The following is a 23,095-nucleotide window of genomic DNA, read 5'->3' on the forward strand; positions in this document are numbered from 1 at the left end:
CCAGGCTGGAGTGCAGAGGCACAATCATAGCTCACTGCTGCCTTGAACTCTTGGGTTCAAAGGATCCTCCCACCTTAGCCTCTTCAGTAACTAAGACTACAGGTGTGCACCACTGCATCTGGCTATATATATATTTTTTTTTTGTAGAGATGTTATCTTACTATGTTGTGGGAGGCTCCTGTGGGAGGCTGATGCAGGAGAATCGCTTGAACCTGGAAAGCAGAGATTGCAGTGAGCTGAGATTGCGCCACTGCACTCCAGCCTGGGTGGTAGAGTGAGACTCCATCTCAAAAAGCAAAACAAAACAAAACGAAAACCAAATAAAAATAAAACATTTTCAACTCTCTACTTCCTAAATCTCAAAAGTGCTTCTCTAGTCCTGAAGCTCTGGCTAGAGCTAAATTTGCCAAAAGGAATCTATACTAAAACTAGGCTTCCTTTTATTTTACTTATTTTATTTATTTTGAGATGGAGTCTCTGTTGCCCAGGCTGGAGTGCAATGGCAGTGCGATCTCAGGTCACTGCAACCTCTGCCTTCTGGGTTCAAGTGATTCTCCAGCCTCAGCTTCCTGAGTAGCTGGGATTACAGATGCACATCACCATGCCTGGCTGTTTTTTTTTGTATTTTTAGTAGAGGCAGGGTTTCCCCATGTTGGCCAGGCTGGTCTCAAACTCCTGGCCTCAGGTGATCCACCCACCTCAGCCTCCCAAAGTGCTGGGATTATAGGTGTGAGCCACCACTGCCCGCCAGGCTTCTTTTTATAAAATGAGGCAGGGGGCTTGATTTCCTTGTCAAGTTTGGGCAGGTAGAAGCCTTATAGTTTGCTCTTCATAAGTCATTTTCCTACCTGGAGTCTGATTATAGTGAGGAGGTATCTGGTGAAGATGTAAACCATCCATGAAATGACGCACCACATCGCACAGGACCAAAATACAGGTCTAGCGCAGAGGCTGAGGCAGCACAGCGCAGTGGTTAGGAATGTAGACGATGGAGCCAGAAGGACTTGGGTTCAAATCTGGTTTTGCCTCTTACTTTGGTGACCTTGGGCTATTGATATACAGCCAAGGTTTCTCATCAAAGGCGGTCCTTTATGAAATTGTGGTCGCTATTAAATGAGATAGTGGTTGGCAGACATCCTTTATGGCAGAAACTGCTCGATAAATGGTACTTGCAAATTTTTCTTTCTTGAGACGGAATCTCGCTCTGTCACCCACGCTGGAGTGCCATAGCACAATCTTGGCTCGCTGCAGCCTCTGCCTTCTGGGTCCAAGTGATTTTCCAGGCTCAGCTTCCTGAGTAGCTGGGATTACAGATGCACATCACCATGCCCGGCTGTTTTTTTTTTGTATTTTTAGTAGAGGCAGGGTTTTCCCATGTTGGCCAGGCTGGTTTCAAACACCTGACCTCAGGTGATCCACCCACCTGGGCCTCCCAAAGTGCTGGGATTACAGGCACCAGCCACTGTGCCCCACCCACTTCTTGCAATTATTCAAGGGAACTAAGGAGTGAAAATTCAAGCTAGTCTATCTGGTTAACTCCTTGATTGTTATGAGGGAAGAGGAGCCCAGAACTTGAGGATTCCTTGCCTCATTACTTGATTTAATTTCAAGCTCTCTTTCATGAACACCAAGCAATAGGTCTTCGTCTTCCCCTTCTCCTACTACTACATCTCAGTGGCTTCAGGGTACACCGTCTTTCACCTGGCTTTTCATTGTCCAGCAAACAAATGGCGACATCATCACAGACAGTACTTTCAAAGTCATGACTGTTGAGCACTAAACTAGACTTTACTTCCTCAGTTGTGGAAGGTTTCCAGAAGCCCAGCGTTTTCATTATTATATGTTTATATGTTCTTATTATCTATATCCTTTTTTTTTTTTTTTTTGGAGGCAGAGTCTTGTTGTGTTGCCCAGGCTGGAGTACAGTGGTGCCAACATGGCTCACTGTAACCTCGACCTTCTGGGCTTAAGCATTCCTCCCACCTTAGCCTCCCGAGTAGCTGGGACTACAGGTGTGCACCACCATACCTGGCTAATTAAAAAAATATTTTTGTAGAGATGGATCCTTGCCATGTTGCCCAGGCTGGTCTTGAACCCCTGGGCTCAAGTGATCCTCCTGTCTCCACCTCCCAAAGTGCTGAAATTACGGGTGTGAGCTAATTTCCCCCTATTTTTTGTATTCTTGATGCTCTGACATTTGGAGTCTTGAATGTGGACAAGCTGCCTGTCCCAGGGGTAGCTAATTCCTGGAGATAGCAAAGGACTCCCTTGTGAGTAGAGCTTTAACATACAAACCAACCAACCCAGAGTCTACCCAATTATCTCCTTTATCAAACTCACACACTACTCTCCCTTCCTCAAATCACTCCAGGGCCAGATAGTTGGACAACTAAGGACCACCCATATAGTCCAGAGCCTACTGAAATTATTCAAACTATCCAATCCTAAGCACACTCAGCATACCTACCCTGCCTCCTCTGTTCCTTCCCATGAAAACCTCAATAGAGCCTATGGGGCTGGGTGCAGTGGCTCACACCTGTAATCCTAACACTTTTGGAGGCTGAGGTGGGAGGATCACTTGAGGCCAGGAGTTTGAGACCAACCTGGGCAACATAGTAACATACCATCTCTACCCAAAAAAAAAGCCAGATGCGGTGGTGCACACCTGTAGACTTAGTTACGAGAGAGGCTAAGGTGGGAGGATCCTTTGAGCCCAAGAGTTCAAGATTGCGCCTCTGCACTCCAGCCTGAATGACAGAGTAAGAGGCGGTCTCTAATAAAAAAATTTAAAAAAAAATAAAGGCTTTAAGTCATGCTCTCCTCACTCTCCTCTGCCTCCTGAGTAACCCTGGCATGTCCCTGTGTAGCCCTGCGTGTTGTGGCATGCCTCCTGCTTCTAGAGATCTGAACGTTCGTGACAGTCATTTCCATGTCAGTGTCTCTTACCGTACTTGACTAAAACAAATCTCAGGTATGTTATGGAAGAGCCAAATGTAACGATTATGAAACGTACTGGTCTATTCCCTGACATTTTCTCCCATTCCTATTTCCTAAGCTCCTCAGCTTCAGCTATTTGAGTGCAGATATGTACAGGCCACACCCATCCAAGCATCTCTTTTTGAGTGTCCAGAAGTGGATCAGTACACAGAGTCGGACATTCGGCTCGGAGTCAGAGAGGGGGACTGAGCCTCGGCTCTGCCAGTTATCACTGTGGCATCCCAGGAACACCAGTTGACCTCTACAGGCTTCTGGAACAATAACACTAGCCCAGAAGATAAAAAAGTGTTTCACAGATTTACCCCTAATATTTTAGCTTAGGCAGCTACAGCAAACCTCCCTCCCACCCCAATGCCACCATCCCAACACACTTACCCAGGGTCTCAAAGCTAGTTGCTAGATGACCTCGGAGAGAACCTGGAATCCCAAACCCAGTCCACTGTTCCCTCGCTAAAAGCATCTCTGCAGTTGAAGAGGCAAACCAAAGGAATTACTGGTAAGATGTCTACTACATACGTACTCACACCTGCCCACCAGCTCTGTGCTACGTCCTTTCCATGTACTGGATCGTTTGAATTTGGACCATGTTCTATGTGCCCGATGACTTCTTATTGACCTCCACATCCAATCTCCATCCTTCTCGACCCTGTACTTTGCACCAGGGCACTGATACATATAGACAAATCGATGGACTCCCCTGCCCCTTGGCTTCTGGCTGGTTTCCACGGATGGGGGGCTCTGACATCGGAGGGAAGATGAAGATTAAGGTCAAGGTATTTCTGCTCCAGTTCTCTCCTTGCAGAGTCTCCTTGGATTAGATGTCTCCATCATCCAAAGATTACTACGTTTCTCAAGGTAGCCTTATCTCCATGATTCTCTCCTTCTAGGACATAGGAGCCATACTCCCAGGAGCCCCTGAAAGCTTGACAAAATTCATGGATCTCACTCAGAATATCTTGAAATTCTCTTTTCTATATACCTATTGTTAGACACCATGAACTCCAGGCTTCTCTTCAAGGAATCAGTATGTCAGTACTGATTCATCCTCCATTTTAAAGTCTAACTTCATTGTAGCTTCAGTAAACAACCTTTCCCATCAGTTCTGATCAGTCGTTCACATCTGTTCCCCGGCCCCCTGCTCTGTCCTGACTCATCCTTGTCACCTGTCCCAGCCACCTGCTCCAGTCACCTGCTTTGACCTAGGTCACCCCTGGCTACCTGCTCTGACCTGCCCGTAACTGTCCTTCCCGCCAAACTACCCACCCTGCCACTCTGACTCCTATCACTGCTCTCTTTAAAACAGCCAGTCGGGATTAGTCTAGACTGTGCGGTCTAACCCTAGCTAATAAGGGAATGACACAGCAGTAGGGGTGACCTCCGTCAGGAATAGGAACCACTTCCCCTCCCTTGTCCAGGTGTACACTCGCCATTGTTCCATCTGTAGTTGCCTTGCTGAGGCAATTTACATTGCAGTGCTACTTCTTTTGCATTAAAACCCTGTTGTGCAGTAAAGAATTAACTTCAGGGGTGGGGTATTGAGACCATGTGCATTCCAAAGAAAGGACTAGCTCCCGGGAGATAACATCTAGCCCCTTGGAATACCTTGCTTGACAAAAGTATCTTTGTATACCTGGGGGCATTTGGCCTTGTCAAAGAGTTTACGCTAAGACTGTGACTTAGGGTGGAAGACTTGGGTCATGTGGCATTAGTCTGACCTCTGGAGTGACTTGAGAGGAGTAGCTAAGGCCAACCACACAGGTACTCCATGCTCATATGACCTACCCCCAAGAAAAAACCTTGGACACCAAGATTCAAGTGAGCATCCCTGGTTGGCATCAAACATCACTGCCGGGAGAACTGAGCACTGTCTGCACAACTCCACCGGGAGAGACGACTGGATGCTTGAGCCTGGTCTCCCCTGGACTCGACTCTCCCTGTCTTTTACCTTTGCTGATGTTCATCTGTGTCCTTTCAGTGTAATGAACTGAAACTACAAATACGACTGCTTTTCTGAGTTTGTGAATCCTAGTTAATCACTGAACCTGAGAATGGTCTTGGGCCCCTGGGGTCTTGTTCCCTGATGCACCTGGGAAACACCAAGACAGTCCAATAATAACTTCGTAGGGTGGTGGATGGCCATGTGGGTAGAAAACAGAAATATGCTCAAGAGTGTTCAGTAAACATTCAGATGAGATCAAAGTGGAGCTTCCAGGGTGGGGCTTCTGGACTGTGAGTCCGGGAGCCTCATGGTTACTGGGACTAAGGTGATTTGGGACAGGCAGATGAAAACGAATCCAAGACCCAGCCTTTGTGCTCCAGTTGTAGCAGTGATGCTGGTTGAATGGATGAGAGGCTTTCAGTGAGACATTTCTTATGCCATCAGCTTCTTACTGGCAGGATTCATAACCCTCTGCAGCTGCAGATTTACACACCCGACACCTGGGAACCACAGCCTTCCCATGTCCAGCCCCCATGCCAACAGGTGTTCCCCCACTTACCTGGCCCCACTGACATCAACTCCAACCATCAGCTGCCCGTTCAGTGAGAGGATCTCATCCCGCAGTCGCACCTTCCCACTCTTCCCTGCTGGGCTGTTCTTCCTCAGCTCTGTCACCCAGATGCAGCCCACATCCAGCACAGGACCCTGGTGGGTTTTCCTCTTCTTGCCCCCTCTGCGCTTTTCACCATAGTCTCCGAAAACAGGGATGTTCCCAAAACTGAGCCCCACAGTCTCGGTGTCCCCCAGCTCCTTGGTGAGGTACACAGTACAGATCTCCATTTCAGGGGGGCTGTGATCAGGTGGGACTGTACTCTCATCCACAGAAAAGTTCAGCTGGATGTACTCCTGCAGCTTCTGGATGGCCGCCTGGCAGAGCCGCTGCTCCGGCCCATCCCCACCCTCCTGCAGGCTGTTCTGCAGCCACTGGTAGAGGAGGGGCAGGTGCAGCACAGCATTGTCCTGGGTGATGGGCATGGTGCTCACTCCCAGACAGCAGCATCATGAAAGGGCCTGCTCCTGGGGGCCGGACCCCACAGGGCCCCATGTCCCCTGGGGTCCCTGGCCATCATTAGCTTTACCTGTGTTCATATTCAGGCTGGCAGATGAGCCTAGGGACACCCACTCGAGACTATGCTATTTGCCTTGGCAAGAGGAAGGTAGGACCCAGTTAGGATAACTGTGGAACGATGGCCCAGGAGTGCTCAGTGAGGGAAGGAAGGAAGTGTCTAACAAGTTCCTGCTGGGTTCTTTTCACAGCAGGACCATGCAAGTGACGCAGGAATGGAGGATCCCTCTAGCAGCGGCTGGCAGTGTGTCCTTCCCTGGGCTCATTCGCACCTGGGAGAGGAAGAGGAAAAAAACAAAAAGCTCCAGTTACAACAGTGAGACTTGTCACCTGGAAAACATGGCCTCCTGTGGTACAGAAGGACTGTGTACTTTTCAGATACCAAGCACAAACCCAGAATCTAACGCCTCCCCATTCCCCCATGTCGCCCCCTCCACGCTGTATAGACATACACTCTCTTCTCTCAGACAGAAGCCTCTGGAACACTGGTATTCTCCAGGAAGTTTCCCTGATCAGCAGAGAAACCAGATGACTTGTGCTAAGACGACCCCCATCAATATACCATCAAACTCACAGCCAAACAGGAGACTGTGTGACAAGACCCTGTGGAAGGCTGTGGCAAGATGTGAATATATTTAAAATCATACAATCCTTGAAAATGAAAATCTATGTTGATTCGCCTTGGGCAGCCCAGCTGCACACACAGGAGGGCTCGCCATTCCAGAAATATGTTCTGACAACACTGCCCAGAGAACAAAGATCCGATCAACACCACGGAGAGATCCCGCCTCCGTCCCCAGGCACCACCATTCCTAAACTTTGCCATCGTGGAGATTCAGAGGGAAGCCTGGCTCTTTGCAGCCCGGCTTTTCCATTTCCTTTGACAAATGGTTAAAACTGATTTATTTTCAGGCCAACCTAAAAGCCATCCACTACAGAGAATGGTTTCTCCAAACACCTGGGTGAGAAGACAGGCGCCTTCTTTGCTTGCTTTTAAACAATTGAATACAGTGGTGACACCAGCCAGCAGATAGCAGGGCCAGCGGCTCCCACCAGAGCTAGAGCCTCACACTCCCTCTGAATTCTGCACAGTGCCTGGCACCTCTTAGACCCCCAGTGAAAGGTTAATTGAATTCCACTGCCAACTTGCCTTCTCCACCAAAGAAAAATTTCACCTCCATTCTCCATAAACAGAAAAAAATGATCCCTTTCACTCTTTTCTCTGAACTTCACTTTCTCCCAGAGAAAGTAAATATAAACCATGACATCCAAGGTGGAAAACATTCTCCATCCTTCTCAGGAAGTGATTTAACAAGGAATAATAATGCAGGGGAGAGGTGTCAGAAGCCATGTCAATAACAAATGACCTTATTACTCAGTAACGAAAAAGAAATTTCCAATATAGTGTGCTTTGACTTTCCAAAGAATTTAACTGCCAGGTATTAATTGGTTCCAAATAAATCAAATGCTTAGCAAATATCATCTATATAATCACATGGCTGTTAAAAAGAAATGCAAGGCCGGGCGTGGTGGCTCACGGCTGTAATCCCAGCACTTTGGGAGGCTAAGGCGGACAGATCACGAGGTCAGGAGTTCGAGACCAACCTGACCAACATGGTGAAACCCCGTCTCTATTAAAAATACAAAAATTAGCCGAGTGTGGTGGTGGGCACTTGTAATCCCAGCTACTCGGGAGGCTGAGGCAAGAGAATCGCTTGAAGCTGGGGAGCAGAGGTTGCAGTAAGCTGAGATCATGCCACTATATTCCAGCCTGGGTGGCAGAGCAAGAATCTGTCTTGAAAAACAACAACAAAAACTAAATGCAAGATAGGTATGGGATTGAAAGGTTCTGTAGCCCATGGACACCTAAGAATGAGACTGAGTGTCTTTAAGGGTATCCGTGTATTTCCAACAATTTTCCCTCTTCTGAAAACTGCTCCCCAGCCTCCACCACCTTCTAGAGCCTGAGGGTGGGTCCTCAGTGGTCCAGTCGCTATCCTTTGGCCCCACCCCCTTGGCCAACAGTGATTGGACATCTGATCTGAGCTGAGCCAATTAGCTTCACTCACTTCCAATGCAGTAATTCACAACTTGGGTTGCAAAGAGTGGAAAACAACCAGTAACCAAAAAAAGGTCTTTCCAGTAATCCTTCCAGTCCTTTATTCTATATTAAAAAAATAATAATCCATATATGTACAAAGACTGAATTGCTTATTGCTGAATGAATAAGCGATACCTCTCACTGAAAAATTAGTTCACAAGCATCCATATTAAAATCTTATGAATAAACCAAAGCATTTTCCATCAGGCCTAACAACCTTTATGAGTCTCCTTTTCTTCATCTGTAAAATTAGAAAGTTAAGCCTTCCATTAAATGATCCCTAAGGTTTTTCACACTCAATGGAGAGGTATTCAAATACAACGCCAGGGTCTTTTTTTTTAGCCGAAGTCTCACTCTGTCACTAAGGCTGATGTGACATGATTTCAGCTCACTGCAACCTCCGCCTCCTAGGTTCAAGCAATTCTGCCTCAGCCTCCCAAGTAACTGAGACTACAGGCCCCCGCCGTCATGCCCGGCTAATTTTTGTATTTTTAGTAGAGTCAGGGTTTCACCATGGCCAGGCTGGTCACTGTCTTATTCATCAATATCTTCACTACTCCAGCACAGCACCTACCACATCGTAGACTCCCAATAACAACATTTTAAAAGATGCTTTACATTAAAATTTTAACAGCCTGTGATTCAAGATGTTAGTCAACAGTTGAGATGGCTCCACACATATAAAAACAGAGTAAATATCTTGGGCAAGATGCTCTTTAAATAAGTCTGATTGAGAAAAACCAAACTGAGGAGTAGTAGGAAGTATTTTCCTGGTGTCAACTGGTATTCACTCACTCACTGATTTATTCAGCAAGTATTTATTGAACATTTATCAAGTCCTTGAACTTGGCACTGGTTATATACCATCAATAAGGCAAATTCCTTGCCCTGAAGGAATTCATAGCTTAGTGGGGAGATACATAAATAAATGGAAATTAGGTCTACGATAACCCCACCCTGCAGTTTAGACAGCTCACCCATGCTGGAACAATCAGGGTTCTTCCCTGAGAGCTCAGTACTGAGACTCTGAAAGAGCCCTAGTTTCTACTGTGTGGCAGGAATCATAGCTTTTTAACTAATGAACTTTTGAGTAATTCTATCTCCTGTGTGGACTGAGTAGCAAAGAAAGTCATCCTGCTGAGAAATAAAAGTTGATCAGTGGCGGACAGAGACGCAGGACTGGGAGAGAGCATCCCCTTGTTTCCCCACGGCTTTCCCATCCTCACTTTCCGCCATCTGGACAGGGCTACATTGCTGCCTGCTCCATAACCTGAAAGACAGCATTGATCCTTACAATAAATTACATTGTAAAATTCTGATGACTTTAAAATGAAAAAAATAGAAAAGAAAAAACAGTCATGTGGGGTGGCTCACACCTGTAATCCCAGCATTTCGGGAGGCTGAGGTGGGTGGATCACCTGAAGTCAGGAGTTAGAGACCAGCCTGGCCAATATAGTGAAATCCTGTCTCTACTAAAAATACAAAAAATTAGTTGGGCATGGTGGCGGGCACCTGTAATCCCAGCTAGTAGGGAAGTTGAGGCAGAAGAATCTCTTAAACCCAGGAGGCAGAGGTTACAGTGAGACAAGATCAGCCATTGCACTCCAACCCGGACAACAAGAGCAAAACTCTGTCTCAAAAAAAAAAAAAAAAAAAAAAGAAAGAAGAAAAGAAAAGAAAGGAAAGAAAAAAAAAACAAGAAAAATGAAACTAAACAAAATTTTCAATGAAAATAAACTTTGCCTTGAGTTGTTTTCCACTCCACTCTTTGCAACCCGAGTTGTTAATTACTACATTGGAAGTAAGCGAAGGTAATGGGCTTAGCTCGGATCTGATGTTCAATCACTGTTAGCCAAGGTGGTGGGGCCAAAGGATAGCAACAGGACCACTGAGGACCCTAGAAGGTGGTAGGGGCAGGGGGGCAGTTTTCAGAAGAGGAAAAGTTGTTGGAAATACACAGATACCCTTAAAGGCACTTAGTCCACGTGTCCGTGGGCCAGCCCAGCCTTTCAATCCCATACCTGTCATCAAGGGCTCTCCAGTCATCCTTCCAGTCTTTATTCTACCAACCCATTTCCTGGGATTTTTCTAAAAACAAGGGAAGTAAAAGCATCAACATCCACTTACAATGATTTGAGATGATTCAGGGCATAAGAAAAGACAGATGATGTTGCAATACTATGAAAAGTGTGGTTCTTCCACAACATCCAATAAAACAGTCCAGTAAGCAAAACATTGACTCGGAGAAGACACAGAACAGAAATCTGCAGTTATAAATGCTGACAACCTGGATGGCTGGTCTGTGCAAAGGCCTACAAGCTTCCCATCTTGAAAATCAGTCCATCTCAACAGTGAGCACAATTTTTGGACATGGAGGTTCACTGCAACAGCCCAGTCCACTTTTGCATATCAAAAATAATTCTCCAATTAGATTCCCATCTCAAGCAAATAGCTGTGATAATTTAAATTAATTTTGAGTCATCTGAAGCTGACAGCCTTAGCATTCAAAATAAATGCTTCTGTTACTGAGATAATGTACTGATATGGTGATAACATCTACCAGGTTTCTTGGATCCTGTCTCAGCTAAGCCATGCATTCTCAGTAGAGGTGACATTACTCACAAGGGGGTGACAATTAGTTGAGGGGGGCAAAAAAAAAAGTCTTAGATGCTATAATGGTTAGTGGACCCCTCCTCCTCCTACCAAAGCTCAATCCTACCAGACAAAATCTTATACCTTGGCAGGTATTTTCTCATCTTACCGAAAAGTTAAATTTAATTTTTCTCCAGGTAGGGATGTGAGGACAATAAAAGGCTTGAGAAACAATGAACTAAGTGACGCTAATCACTTCCTACAGGCCTAGGGTCACTCACAATTCAGAGCCTAGATCCTTACCGAGGCTGGGGGTATAAAAGGAACCTCTGGGTTAGCCAGACCTTGCCTTAAAATCAGATTCACAAGGGGCTGTCATGTACGAGCTCTCCCTTCAGACGTCCTGGATTCTAGACATTCTCCTATTCTCACCTCTGCTAAATTCCAAGTTCCTCAACCTTCGCCTAATCTTCCTATGCTCTGGGCTGGGTTCCTCTTCTCACTTTTAGAAAATGCTATCATTTTAAAAGGAAACCAATTCTGTACACACCTGCTATGTAAAGCAACCAGCTATGATTAAATATCTACTATTCATTCATTCAACAAATGTTCACTAAGTGTCTATCATGTGCTGGGGCCTGAACAAAACAGACAATGTCCCTCAAGTGCAAAGGCCCTGAGGTGAGGACGTGCCTGGCTGCCCAAGGATGAAAGAGGACAGTTGTAGCTACAGGAGAAACAGTGGGGAAGTGCCCTCACTGCGCTAGGAGCTTCCTTGTTTTCTTCTTCTGCTCCACCCACCCCCTACCCCACAATCTTCACGATTATCCTCTAAAAAAGGATGTCTGGCCCTATTTTACCAACATTAGCTAATGTTTTCTGAGCATAACTATGTGTGAGACACTGTTCTAAATAAGCACCTTTGGTGGGATGTGGTGACTTATGCCTGTAATCCCAGCAATTTGGGAGGCCAAGGCGGGTGGATCATCTGAGGTCGGGAGTTCAAGAGCAGTCTGGCCAACATGGTGAAACCTCAGCTCTACTAAAAACACAAAATTAGTAGAGATGGGGCATACACCTGTAATCCCAGCTACTAGGGAGGCTGAGGCAGGAGAATCACTTGAACCCAGCGGGTGGAGGTTGCTATGAGCTGAGATCACTCTCACTGCACTCTAGCCTGGGTGAGACAGAGTGAGACTGTCCCAAAAATAAATAAATAAAATAAAATAAATAAGCACCTTCCTCAGATTACCTTAATGGCCACAGCAGTGCTACTGGGAGACATTGTTAGCATTCCCCTTTTATAGGCCCAGATAAAGAAAGGAATCAAAGGCTAGGAGCAGTGGCTCATGCCTATAATCCTACTTTGGGAGGCCAAGGTAGGTAGATCACCTGAGGTCAGAAATTCGAGATCAGCACGGGCAACACAGTGAAACTCTGTCTCTACTAAAAATACAAAATTAGCTAGGCATGGTGGCGAGTGCCTATACTCCCAGCTACTTGGGAGGCTGGGGCATAAGAATTGCTTGAATCCGGGAGGCAAAGGTTGCAGTGAGCTGAGATTGCGCCACTGCACTCTAGACTGGGCCACCGGACTGAGACTCTGTCTAAAAATAAAGCCATAATCATAGACTCAAAGTAGTGAACTAATTTGCCCAAGATCTCATATTTCATAAGTAACAAAGCCAGGACTAGAACCCAGACCCACTAGACTTGGCCTTGCTCCTTGTACATCAGCATGCTGCCTGCCTGCCCGCCTGCTTCTGATGACCCTGGCCTCCTGTACTATATATATACCTGACTTATCCAGGCCAGCACCCAGCCTGGTGGTCCCTGCTCCACAGCCACTCATGGGCCTCATATGATAAACATGTAGCTTGTGTCAGAAGCTTGTAGCTTTCTTTTTTTTTTTTTTGAGATGGAGTTTCGCTCTTGTTGCCCAGGCTGGAGTGCAATGGCGCCATCTCGGCTCACCGCAACCTCCGCCTCCCAGGTTCAGGCAATTCTCCTGCCTCAGCCTCCTGAGTAGCTGGGATTACAGGCACGCGCCACCTTTTTTTGTATTTTTAGTGGAGACGGGGTTTCACCATGTTGACCAGGATGGTCTCGATCTCTTACCTCATGACCCACCCACCTCGGCCTCCCAAAGTGCTGGGATTACAGGCTTGAGCCACCGCGCCCGGCCAGAAGCTTGTAGCTTTCTACCTGATACCCATTCTCTCTTCCTTTATTTTGTTGCAAGTAGCAATGAATTCAACTAAAATGCAGTCTCTCTTGCAGGTATGGATAGCTCAACAACATAATTCTGGCCAATAGGATGAAAGTGGAAATTGTTGGGCAGGGCTTACACCAACATTCCTTTAGGGAAGAGCAGAAAGGAGAGGAAAAAGGAACCCCTGTGCCGCTAAGTTGCTGTTATCTGGATTTTACCAATCCAACCAATCAGCTGAATGATACCCCCAAAAAACACAGAATTTGGTGCCTGGAAGTGGGGGAACTAAAAGTAATAGGACCTCTAATGTGGAATTGGATGAGCAAGAGGGGTCAGGAAACAGATGTTAAGGACTTGAAAGTTGTGAACTGGAAAGCGGTGACCCGAGCTATTCAGTGTGAAGTGTCCGTCAAACTGCCAACTGCTGGATGTTGCAAAGTCATTTACATGTTGACTGAGGTAGTGGAGTTAGGAAAAATGGTAAGGAAATTTTAGAATATTGGTAGGTGCTTTTTCACTCTCAGCAAATCTACAGCTCCCCAACTCAGTAAGCAATCAGAGATGAAGAGAAATAGCACTTTGCTTAGAAAGGCGCTCTCCACATTGAGTCTGCAATCTAAATTGCGTAAGCCCAACATCATGGACCCTTGCAGGGTTAAAGAAGCAGACAGGTGGTGTTCTACTGGCTGGAGTTTGTAAGTCTGTTGACAACACTGTGATTACCCACTAGAAACATCGTTCCAATTGTCCTCAGCAGCATACATTAAGCAGCACATGTTATGTTAAAATTTAGAGAGATGGGTGCGGATTCTCAGTTAAAAAGTAAAGGAGGCCAGGTGTGGGGGTAGGGGGTGAGATTACACACCTGTAATCTCAGCATGAGGTGGATGGATCACAAGGTCAGGAGATCAAGGCCACCCTGGCCAACATGGTAAAACCTCGTCTCTACTAAAAATACAAAAATTAGCTGGGCATGGTGGCACGTGCCTGTAGTCCCATCTACTTGGGAGGCTGAGGCAGGAGAATCCCTTGAACCAGGGAGTTGGAGGGTGCAGTGGGCCGAGATCTTGCCACTCCACTCCCGCCTGTTTCAAAAAAAAAAAAAGCAGAGGATTCAAATCACAAGGAATTGACTAGAAACACACAGACTAGATACCTTAACACACACACACACACACACACACACACACACACACACACACACACACCCAACCCTGGTCCATAACAGCCTGGGATGGTTAAATCTCTATGGCAAACTTGCACCTCTTCCTCTCCCTCTTTCTCCCCAGCAATTCACATCAACAAGTAGGCTTCAAAATGTGTTCAGCCCCCAGAAATGATGTCCTTCCTGTGCCTAGCACAAAAGTGGCCATGGCGGGTAGCACATGAAGAATGCGCTCCCAGTAAGAGGCAAGGGCCATGGAAGGCAATAAACAAGGAGTTCCTTCCATCAGAGCGAGGGGTGGCCAGGGTGAGGACCCTTGCTATTCGTGGCCAGAAGGATTTGGTCATTGCTATCGACACCACTGTATTTTTCCATCTCTCCTTTTATAAATTGATTTTTTTTTTTTTCTGAGACAAGTTTTGCTTTTGTTGCCCAGGCTGAGTGCAGTGCCATGATCTCAGCTCACTGCAACCTCCACCTCCCAGGTTCAAGCAATTCTCTTGCCTCAGCCTTTCAAGTAGCTGGATTACAGGTGTAACACCATGCCTGGCTGATTTTGTATTTTTAGTAGAGACAGGGTTTCACCATGTTGGTCAGGCTGGTCTCAATCTCCTGACCTCAGGTGATCCACCTGCCTTGGCTTCCCAAAGTGCTGGGATTACAGGCATGAGCCAATGTGCCTGAAATTTGTGTTGTAGTTATTTTATACCTTTCCCAGTATTGTATGTTGGGGGTACTGAAGATTGCTCACAAGGAGCCCTATCTAGAGCTGATGGAAAAGACCACAAATCACCCAGAGATCTGGGGCTCTAGTCTGGACATGCTACCTGGATGAGGCTTGGGTGCCACCTCCCTTGGCCTATGCCTGGAATGGAAAGAAGGGCATGTCTCAGTAACCAAAGAAGGGGACTGTGGCAGAGAATACTAGTTCCCTACAGAATATCATGCTTGCTTTTTCCTTACTAACAGAAACCCACTTGTGTTTGAGGAGCAAATGCTCAGCCAAAAAGCAGTTTCTTAATGGGCCTTCAAAGAGGGGTGGACATAAGATACGGGCCTGGCCCATGAAGTTGTTGGGAGAGGTATCCAGGAAGGCTCCTTTTATATGGGGTCTCTTTTACCTTGTTCTTGCTTAGAATGCATGTGTGATGGCTGGAGCTTTAGCAACCATCTTGTGATCCTGAGCAGCTGTACCAGCCCCAGACGTTCCACCTCCAGACTTCTTACCACATGAGAGAAAAACAGGCACCTATCTTGTCTAAGCCCTGTTAATTAGATATTATGTTAAAGTTGAATAAAATCCATAGGAAAGATATTGCTTTAATTTACTCTTCATCCTCAGATTCAAGACCCTGAATATAATCCTGACTTCTTCAACTTCAGCCCTGCTACTTTTTCAATTAGCAGTTATTCCAGAGTTCCTACCTCGATTTGAGGGTTGCACAAAAAAATACAGAGCATGTGTCTGCCCCTTAAAAAGGTGAAAGCACACATATAAACTTAACCAGTGACACATTAGCATAATTGTATAATCCCAGGTATTTCACGCAAATGTACAACTGACTGAGAAACTGCAAATACAAACTACTGGGATTCCCTTAAGTCAGCTTATGTTTTGGGAGAGCTAGTTTTTTTCTTTTTTGAAAATGAAGTTTCACTTTTGTTGCCCAGGCTGGAGTGCAATGGTGCAATCTCAGCTCATGGCAACCTCCACCTGTGTTCAATCAACTCGCCTGCCTCAGCCTCCCGAATAGCCAGGATTACAGGTGCCCACCACCATGCTCGGCTGATTTTTGTATTTTTAGTAGAGACAGGGTTTCACCACACTGGCCAGGCTGATTTCGAACTCCTGACCTCAGGTGATCCACCCACCTCGACCTCCCAAAGTGCTGGGATTACAGGCATGAACCATAGCGCCCAGCCTGGGAGAGCTACTTTTTATCTGCCTACATGGCTGACTCCACACTAGATGAAGGGCTGCGCATATGAGGCAAAAGAATTTGATCCAGCCTTTTACTTCATGCCACAAGGGTTGATTCTGCCAGGCACTGTGCTAGGCTAGAGAAGAAAAGATGAACAGGCTGTGGAGGCTGCAGTCCACTGGAGAAAGAGACCATAAAATAAACAGCAACAGTAAAATGTGCAAAGAGCCGTGGAAGGTGCACTCAGAAGCACAGGATGGATTCTGAGAAGTGAGGCTTTCCAAGGTCAATGCTGAGGTTTTAGGGGATGAGGGAGGTGGCTCCCATATATTAATAAATTATAGAAGATAAGAACCTAGAAGGAACCTCAGGGATTATCGCCTCCAGCCTTCAATTTCACAGATGAGAGAAATGAATATCAAGGCAGGCCCAAGATCCTTCAATTTCTGGGTTTGATGACCCTTGATGAATAGGAAAAAGAAAAAAAAAAAAGAATGAAATTAAAAAGAGCAGCTATTTTGAGAATCTATTACCTGAAGACATTATATGTCCTATGGACTGTCTGTCCAAATAAAAATGGGAAAGAGTAGAAATTACAGGTAGACTCATGAATGTTGAAGACCAAAAAACTGAAATGAATATTTGAAGTTATTTCTGTTCCCTACCTACTTCTAAAATGTATTTGCTGTAGCTTCAAATGTGAGCTCTGCAGTTTAAGACTGTTTACTCAGCATGTCAGGATTCGGTCAGTTCCGGTTTAAGAATATTTCTAGAGTTTAGATATCTCACTCCTAAAAGAGCACACTAACTGAGGGAAGAGGACACGTATCAGGCAATCTGCATACTTGTACAATGGCAATTCAATGCTTTGAAACAGTTGCTATCTACTGAATGGGTGATTGACCACGAATAGTCAGGGCTTCTGTGTTAGCAGCAAGACAGCCATGAGGTCACGGTGACTGTCCATTGCCTCTGACCATCCTGTCCATGTGGTATGGAATAGGCAGCCATGACACTACCAACCCGCTCTTCCACAACCCAGGAGAGCACACCATCCACATACAGCATTATCATATGTTCTTTACTTACACCAGAGTGATTTTTTAAAAAAGGGTAGTTATTTTACAAATCCTTTCTTTTTTTTTTTTTTTTGAGAAGGAGTTTCGCTCTTGTTAACCAGGCTGGAGTGCAATGGCGCCATCTCGGCTCCCCACAACCTCTGCCTCCTGGGTTCAGGCAATTCTCCTGCCTCAGCCTCCTGAGTAGCTGGGATTACAGGCACGCACCATCATGCCCAGCTAATTTTTTGTATTTTTAGTAGAGACGGGGTTTCACCATGTTGACCAGGATGGTCTCGATCTCTTGACCTCGTGATCCACCCGCCTCGGCCTCCCAAAGTGTACAAATCCTTTCATACCAATTGTGCTATGAGATGCTTCTGGTGCTTAGACTTTTGGGTACATAATCCATTTACTATATTTAAATTCTTGGCATGTAACTACACAGGATCTGACCTCATCATTAATTAACGATGATATAAATATTTATGATAGCCGGTAATACACTCTGCCACTAGCAGGCAAGTCATGCAAAATCTTTGAGCCTCAGTTTTCTTACCTGTCAAATGAGGCGGTTTTACTACATCTATTTCCAGCTCCGGTATTGCCCCGACACCTCCCCAAACCTTGAAGCTGAGTTAGCGAGACAGGGATGAAGTGGCTGGCCTCATCAGGAAGCATGTACACAACACGGGAAGTCTAAGCTGCAGAGAAGACGGGCCAAATTGCTTTATCAGACTTTGAGTATCTGCCGAGACAAAGGAGGAGGGGAGCCCCAGGGGTGGTTTTACATTTATGTGCTTATAACCCTAACCCAGCTCTTCCAGAAGACAAGACAAAATAGATCCTACTGAATAAAAGCTCTCTGGAACAGCAGAAGAACCAAGGTTTCAAGAAGCGGGGAAGAATTTCCCTGGGCGGTGGGCTACAATAGGAAATCCTGGGTCTCCACTGAGGCCCCACAGCCTCTTCAATTTGGCAAGATCCTCAACTGTGCAGAGACTGACCTCCACCCGTTCCCTTCCCTGGACTGCTCGCCTGCTTGCCTGCAGGAACTAGGGCTGGAGGCAGAAGTGAATTCTCAGAGGAAACCAAAAGATCACAGAGCACAAAGGTTCGACCTTGTGTCTCTCTGAGAAGCTCCCCCATTTCCCAGGCCTTGCTGTGGGAAAGGCCTCAGACAATGAGAAGGAAAGTCAAAGTCCATGGGAGCGAGAGAAACAAGAATCCTCAGCTGACCTCTTTCAGTCAGAAACTCAGAATTCAGCAGAAGAAAATATTATAGAGGAGGTTGGAGAATATACTAATCCCGAGTCCCTCCATGACCCCTTGGCTACTCATGTGCCATCTTGGTCCTTAACTGGGTGGGAGAGAAGTGATGTGGAGACAATAGAAGACTTGAGATAGCATAAATGGAGAGGAACTAGGTGGAAAACCATCAAAGCTTGGGGTGAGTTCTGGGGAAATGACGAGGTTGGATCCACCGTCTCTCTAGGTCCTGCTGTGGTAGCCGCATGTACACAGTTAAAGACAGGGCTGGGCAAGGCACAGTAGCTCATGCCTGTAATCCTAGCACTTTGGGAGGCTGAGGCGGGAGGATCTCCTGAGCCCAGGAATTCAAATGCAGCTGAGGCAACATGGCGAGACCCTGGGTCTACAAAAGATTGAAAAATGAGCTGAGTGCGGTGGTGCGCACCTGTGATTCCAGCTACGTGAAAGGCTGACATGGGAGGATCTCTTGAGCCTAGTAGTTTAAGGCTGCAATGAGCCATGCTCACACCACCGCACTCTAGCCTGGGTGACAGAGTGAGACCCTGTCTCAATATTTTATAGACATGTAACTCTCTCTCTCTCTCTCTCTCTGGTGGGGAAGGTTCACTGCCAAGGAGGTGCCACAAGATGACCTTGATGTTGGTGAACTTGCCACCATCCATGTCTTCATGTTCTCAGGCTTGGAAACATGAATTCAGCACATTGTAACGGCATCCATTTCTCATGTGCAGACATACAGTTACCAGCAAGAAAGCTCATTCACGAATGTTCAGTTGGAAAGACAATTACTGAGTGGGCCGGATGTCTGCATCCACATAATCAATGCATGCTTACCCTGAAGGCAGGATACAGCAAAGCAAACTTGGAATCAGGAGAGCCAGGTGAGCACAGGAAGGGCTGTAGCTCAGGCAGCTTCAGGCACTCCCACTCCCACACTGGAGTCAAGGCTTTGCAAAGGAAACTGTCTACTTAGCCAAGGCTCCCTCCAGCAGAAAATATTAGAAAAGACATCACTAACTTTTTTTTTTCATTTATTTTCTTTATGACCTCGTCTCTGAGTATTTTTCTTTCTTTTTTTTTTTTTTGAGACGAAGTCTTGCTCTTTTGCCAGGCTGGATTAAGGTGGCACGATCTCGGCTCACTGCAACCTCTGTCTCCTGGTTTCAAGTGGTTCCCCTGCCACAGCCTCCTGAGAAGCTGGAACTACAGGCACACACCACCATGCCTGGCTAATTTTTTGTATTTTAGTAGAGACACGGTTTCACCATGGCCAGGATGGTCTCAATATCCTGACCTTATGATCTGCCTGCCTCGGCCTCCCAAAGTGTTGGGATTCCAGGCACGAGCCACCATGCCCAGCCATTTTTTTATTTTTAGTAGAGATGGGGTTTTACCATGTTGGCCAGGCTGCTCTTGAACTCCTTAACTCAGGTGATCCACCTGCCTCGGCCTCCCAAAGTGCTGCGATTACAGGCGTGAGCCACCATGCCTGGCCACTAACTTCTCACTCTTAGAGGTTTTGATCCCTGTTGTGCACTGACCACCCCAACCGTTCTGTTCACACCCACCTTCTCCAAACTGCACATTATGACATCCATAAGTAGTGATTTCTGCTCTCTGAATTACAAGCACAATTGCATTTCAGTCCATCCTCCGCATGATCGCTGTGATTTCAGGTTTGGATTCTGCATGCTTTCAAGGACAATGTCTTACCTTGGGAACTCAAAGACTGGCTATTCAACCCTGTATGTTGTATTTACTAGTTTAATTCTCAAAATAAAACTTGACTTCCTTATGTCTAAGTTCGGGGCTGTGAAGAAGGGATCTCACCATTGTCCCAGGTCCCGAGGACAACTTCTGGATTTAGTGTAACTACAGGAGCCAACAAAGTGGCCGCCTGGGGCACTCCCAGGCAGTTTTGATGTGCTCAGAGTGGTGTCTGTGAATGCCTGAGAGGTGAGGACAGGAGGGACAGAACTAAAGTCACAAGCAAAGCTGGGAATCCATGTTCTTCTGTCCACTCTTGACCCAGAGCCCTACTGAGGAGCCTTATGCTCTGAATTTCCAGACAGCTCCTGCGTTTCCCAGAGCCCTGCGGTCCTGTGGCAGCGTCCCAGTGCCACAGACGGGGGAACAGATTGAGAAGGACCAGCGACTCAGTGACAATCAGAGCACTATGTGTCCATGACATCACTCGGCAATAACTCCCTGCAGACTGGAAAGCAGGTTCTCATCCATTAAGCAAAGCATTTCTCCAGGAAAATAGGAAATTGGAAGGAAAAAAGAATTCTCTGTATTAGAGACAACATAGGCACAAGGACACCTCTTTACAGGGGGAATGTAGGCGGTTGGGTACATTTAAGACAGGAGTCTAATGTTTCCATTGCTGAGCCCTCAGAGGAAGGTGCTGTGGGAAATGGACACTCTCAGGCACACTGCCGATCTGGGGAATTACCAAGATTAGCAAAATGGCCATTACCTGCCACCTACCAGGTTCCGCTGAAGCACTTCCAACATACTTTAAACACCCTGGTTGGACAACTCCAAGTTCAGTATCACCCTCTTTGTGATGCTGAGCGTGTAGCCTGTGCCAAGTCAGATGCTAAAGGAACTATGTGAAAATAACCGAAGACTTGTTCTCAACTTGAAATCACAAGTCTTCTCGCCTGAGGAGGTGATTAAAAACTTGGCCTCCTTCCCCAATGTGGATGCTCGAGCCCCCTGCCTGGCAGGCCCAGGCGCTCTCCTGCCCAGTCCTGTCCTCATCCTTCCTTCCCTGTTCTCCATGGCTCTCTCCATTATACTTTCCACCCAAGTCCTTTCCCAAGAAGCCCAAGACCAGAAAAAAAAAAAAGAAAAAAAAAACCAGAAAAAAAAAGGAAAGAAAGATACCTGTGCATGCTTCTGGTGTTGCCAAGTTCCACAAGATAAAGACTGGTTAAGCAGTGAGGAATCACTCCTTAGGGAGGAATCATTCATTCATCCAGCAAATAAGTATTGAGTGCAATAAATAAAGCAACCTGTCTAAATAAAGTGTAAAGTAACTTTAAATAAAGGTCTTCACCTTTGGGAACTTAAAATCTAAAGTGGTGGCCAGGCACTTTGGGAGGCTGAGGTGGGTGGATCGCTTGAGGTCAGGAATTTGAGAGCAGCCTGGCCAACATGGTGACACCCTGTCTCTACTAAAAGTACAAAAGTTAGCCAGGTGTGGAGGTGCATGCCTTGTAATCCCAGCTACTCAGAAGGCTGAAGCAGAAGAAATCGTTTGAACTGGGAGGCAGAGGTTGTGGTGAGCCGAGATCATGCCACTGCACTCCAGCCTGGATGACAGAGCCAGACTGCATCTTGAAAAAAAAAAAAAAACTTTTAAAGTGGTCTTTCCAAGCCAGGTTGAGCCTCAGAATCATCTAGGCTTCTTAAAGACAGGCAGATCCAATCTTCAGAGATTCTGATTCCCAAGACCTGGAGGAGTGGTGGTGGCAAGCGGATGCCTGTACTTGTTAACGAGTGTTTCAGGTAACTAGCGTAACCGGGCCCTGGAAACTAATGGTCGGTTAGAACAAGGGGTGACAACTACTGCATGACTGAGATGGGGACCACAGAAGAAAGTCAGCTCTAACATCCTAATGTCTCCAGAGATTCCTCATTTCCCACCCGTGTAGGGCGGTAAGATTTAGCAAATAAGAATGCATAGCTCCCAGTTAAAAATGAATTCTTGAAAACAACAAATAATGTTTCAATATAAGTATGCTCCAAATATTGTAGTATATATATATATATATATATATATATTTTTTTTTAGATGGAATCGCCAGGCTGGAGGGCAGTGGCACGATCTTTACTGTAACCTCTGCCTCCCAGGTTCAAGTGACTCCCCTGCCTCAGCCTCCCCAGTGGCTACCATTCCTGGCAAATTTTTTTGTATTTTAGTAGAGACAGGGTTTCACCATGTTGGCCAGGATGGTCTTGATCTCCTGACCTCCTGATCCACCCACCTCGACCCTCAAAGTGCTGGGATTACAAATGTTAGCCACCGTGTCTGGCCATATTGCAGTATATCTTAATATAGGTATGTCCCATGTAATAGTTGGGACATATTTATACTAAAATATTATTTGTTGTTTATCTAAAATTCAAATGTAACTGAGTGTCTGGTATTTCGTGTGGCAACCCTACTCCCATCCCATCCGAAAATGAAGCTCTCAGAGCCTGTGACCTGCATGCCTTGTCTGCCTTTGTGATATATGGAATCCCAGCTGGCACCTCTGCCCTGCTTCAACAGCCTTTCACTTCCTCCTGGGTGCAGATATCACCCATGGGCCAGGGCCACCCACAGGGTGCAGGCGGAGAGTGAATGAGTCAGCGCTGGGATCATAGCTCAGCACCCCACTCTGAGGAATTTCTCTTCCTGACTCGTATTATCTCAGTCTCTGGTCTCAAATGCCCAAATCTGCTCCTCACAGCCCAGCTGCCTCCCTCAATGCCTCTATTTGCCCAATCCCTGTAAATACTAGTCCCCTCTGGCCAACCGAGCTCCCGAAATAGCCACTGATACAACGAGACGTCTGTCTCATATTATACAACTGTGTCATAGGGTGAAAGAAGATCAGGAGCAGAAAAGGAAGATCAGAAATAGGAAAATGTTCGCAGTAATCACAAGAAATCATCCACCAGTGATTTTCAAACCATGATCCTAAGGCTACAGCATTTC

At 46.2% G+C, this 23,095-nt stretch overlaps 1 protein-coding gene across 9 annotated transcripts in view; it reads right to left on the reverse strand.

The window, feature by feature from the left end:
* PDZD2 (PDZ domain containing 2) overlaps positions 1-23,095 on the reverse strand; it is a 471,153-nt gene that overhangs the window by 295,004 nt on the left and 153,054 nt on the right. For 8 of the 9 annotated variants that reach the window (XM_078365629.1, XM_035291726.3, XM_035291725.3 and 5 more), the window contains exon 2: positions 5,496-6,334. In XM_078365629.1, the coding sequence (XP_078221755.1) occupies positions 5,496-5,971 (476 nt within the window). In that variant the 5' untranslated portion in view covers positions 5,972-6,334. Of the gene's footprint in view, positions 1-5,495; positions 6,335-17,671; positions 17,817-23,095 lie in introns of all 9 variants that reach the window. The other variant, XM_078365628.1, reaches the window with a different exon arrangement.

Source organism: Callithrix jacchus, chromosome 2 (assembly GCF_049354715.1).
Source record: "Callithrix jacchus isolate 240 chromosome 2, calJac240_pri, whole genome shotgun sequence".
In the NCBI taxonomy this organism is placed as follows: Eukaryota; Metazoa; Chordata; class Mammalia; order Primates; family Cebidae; genus Callithrix; species Callithrix jacchus.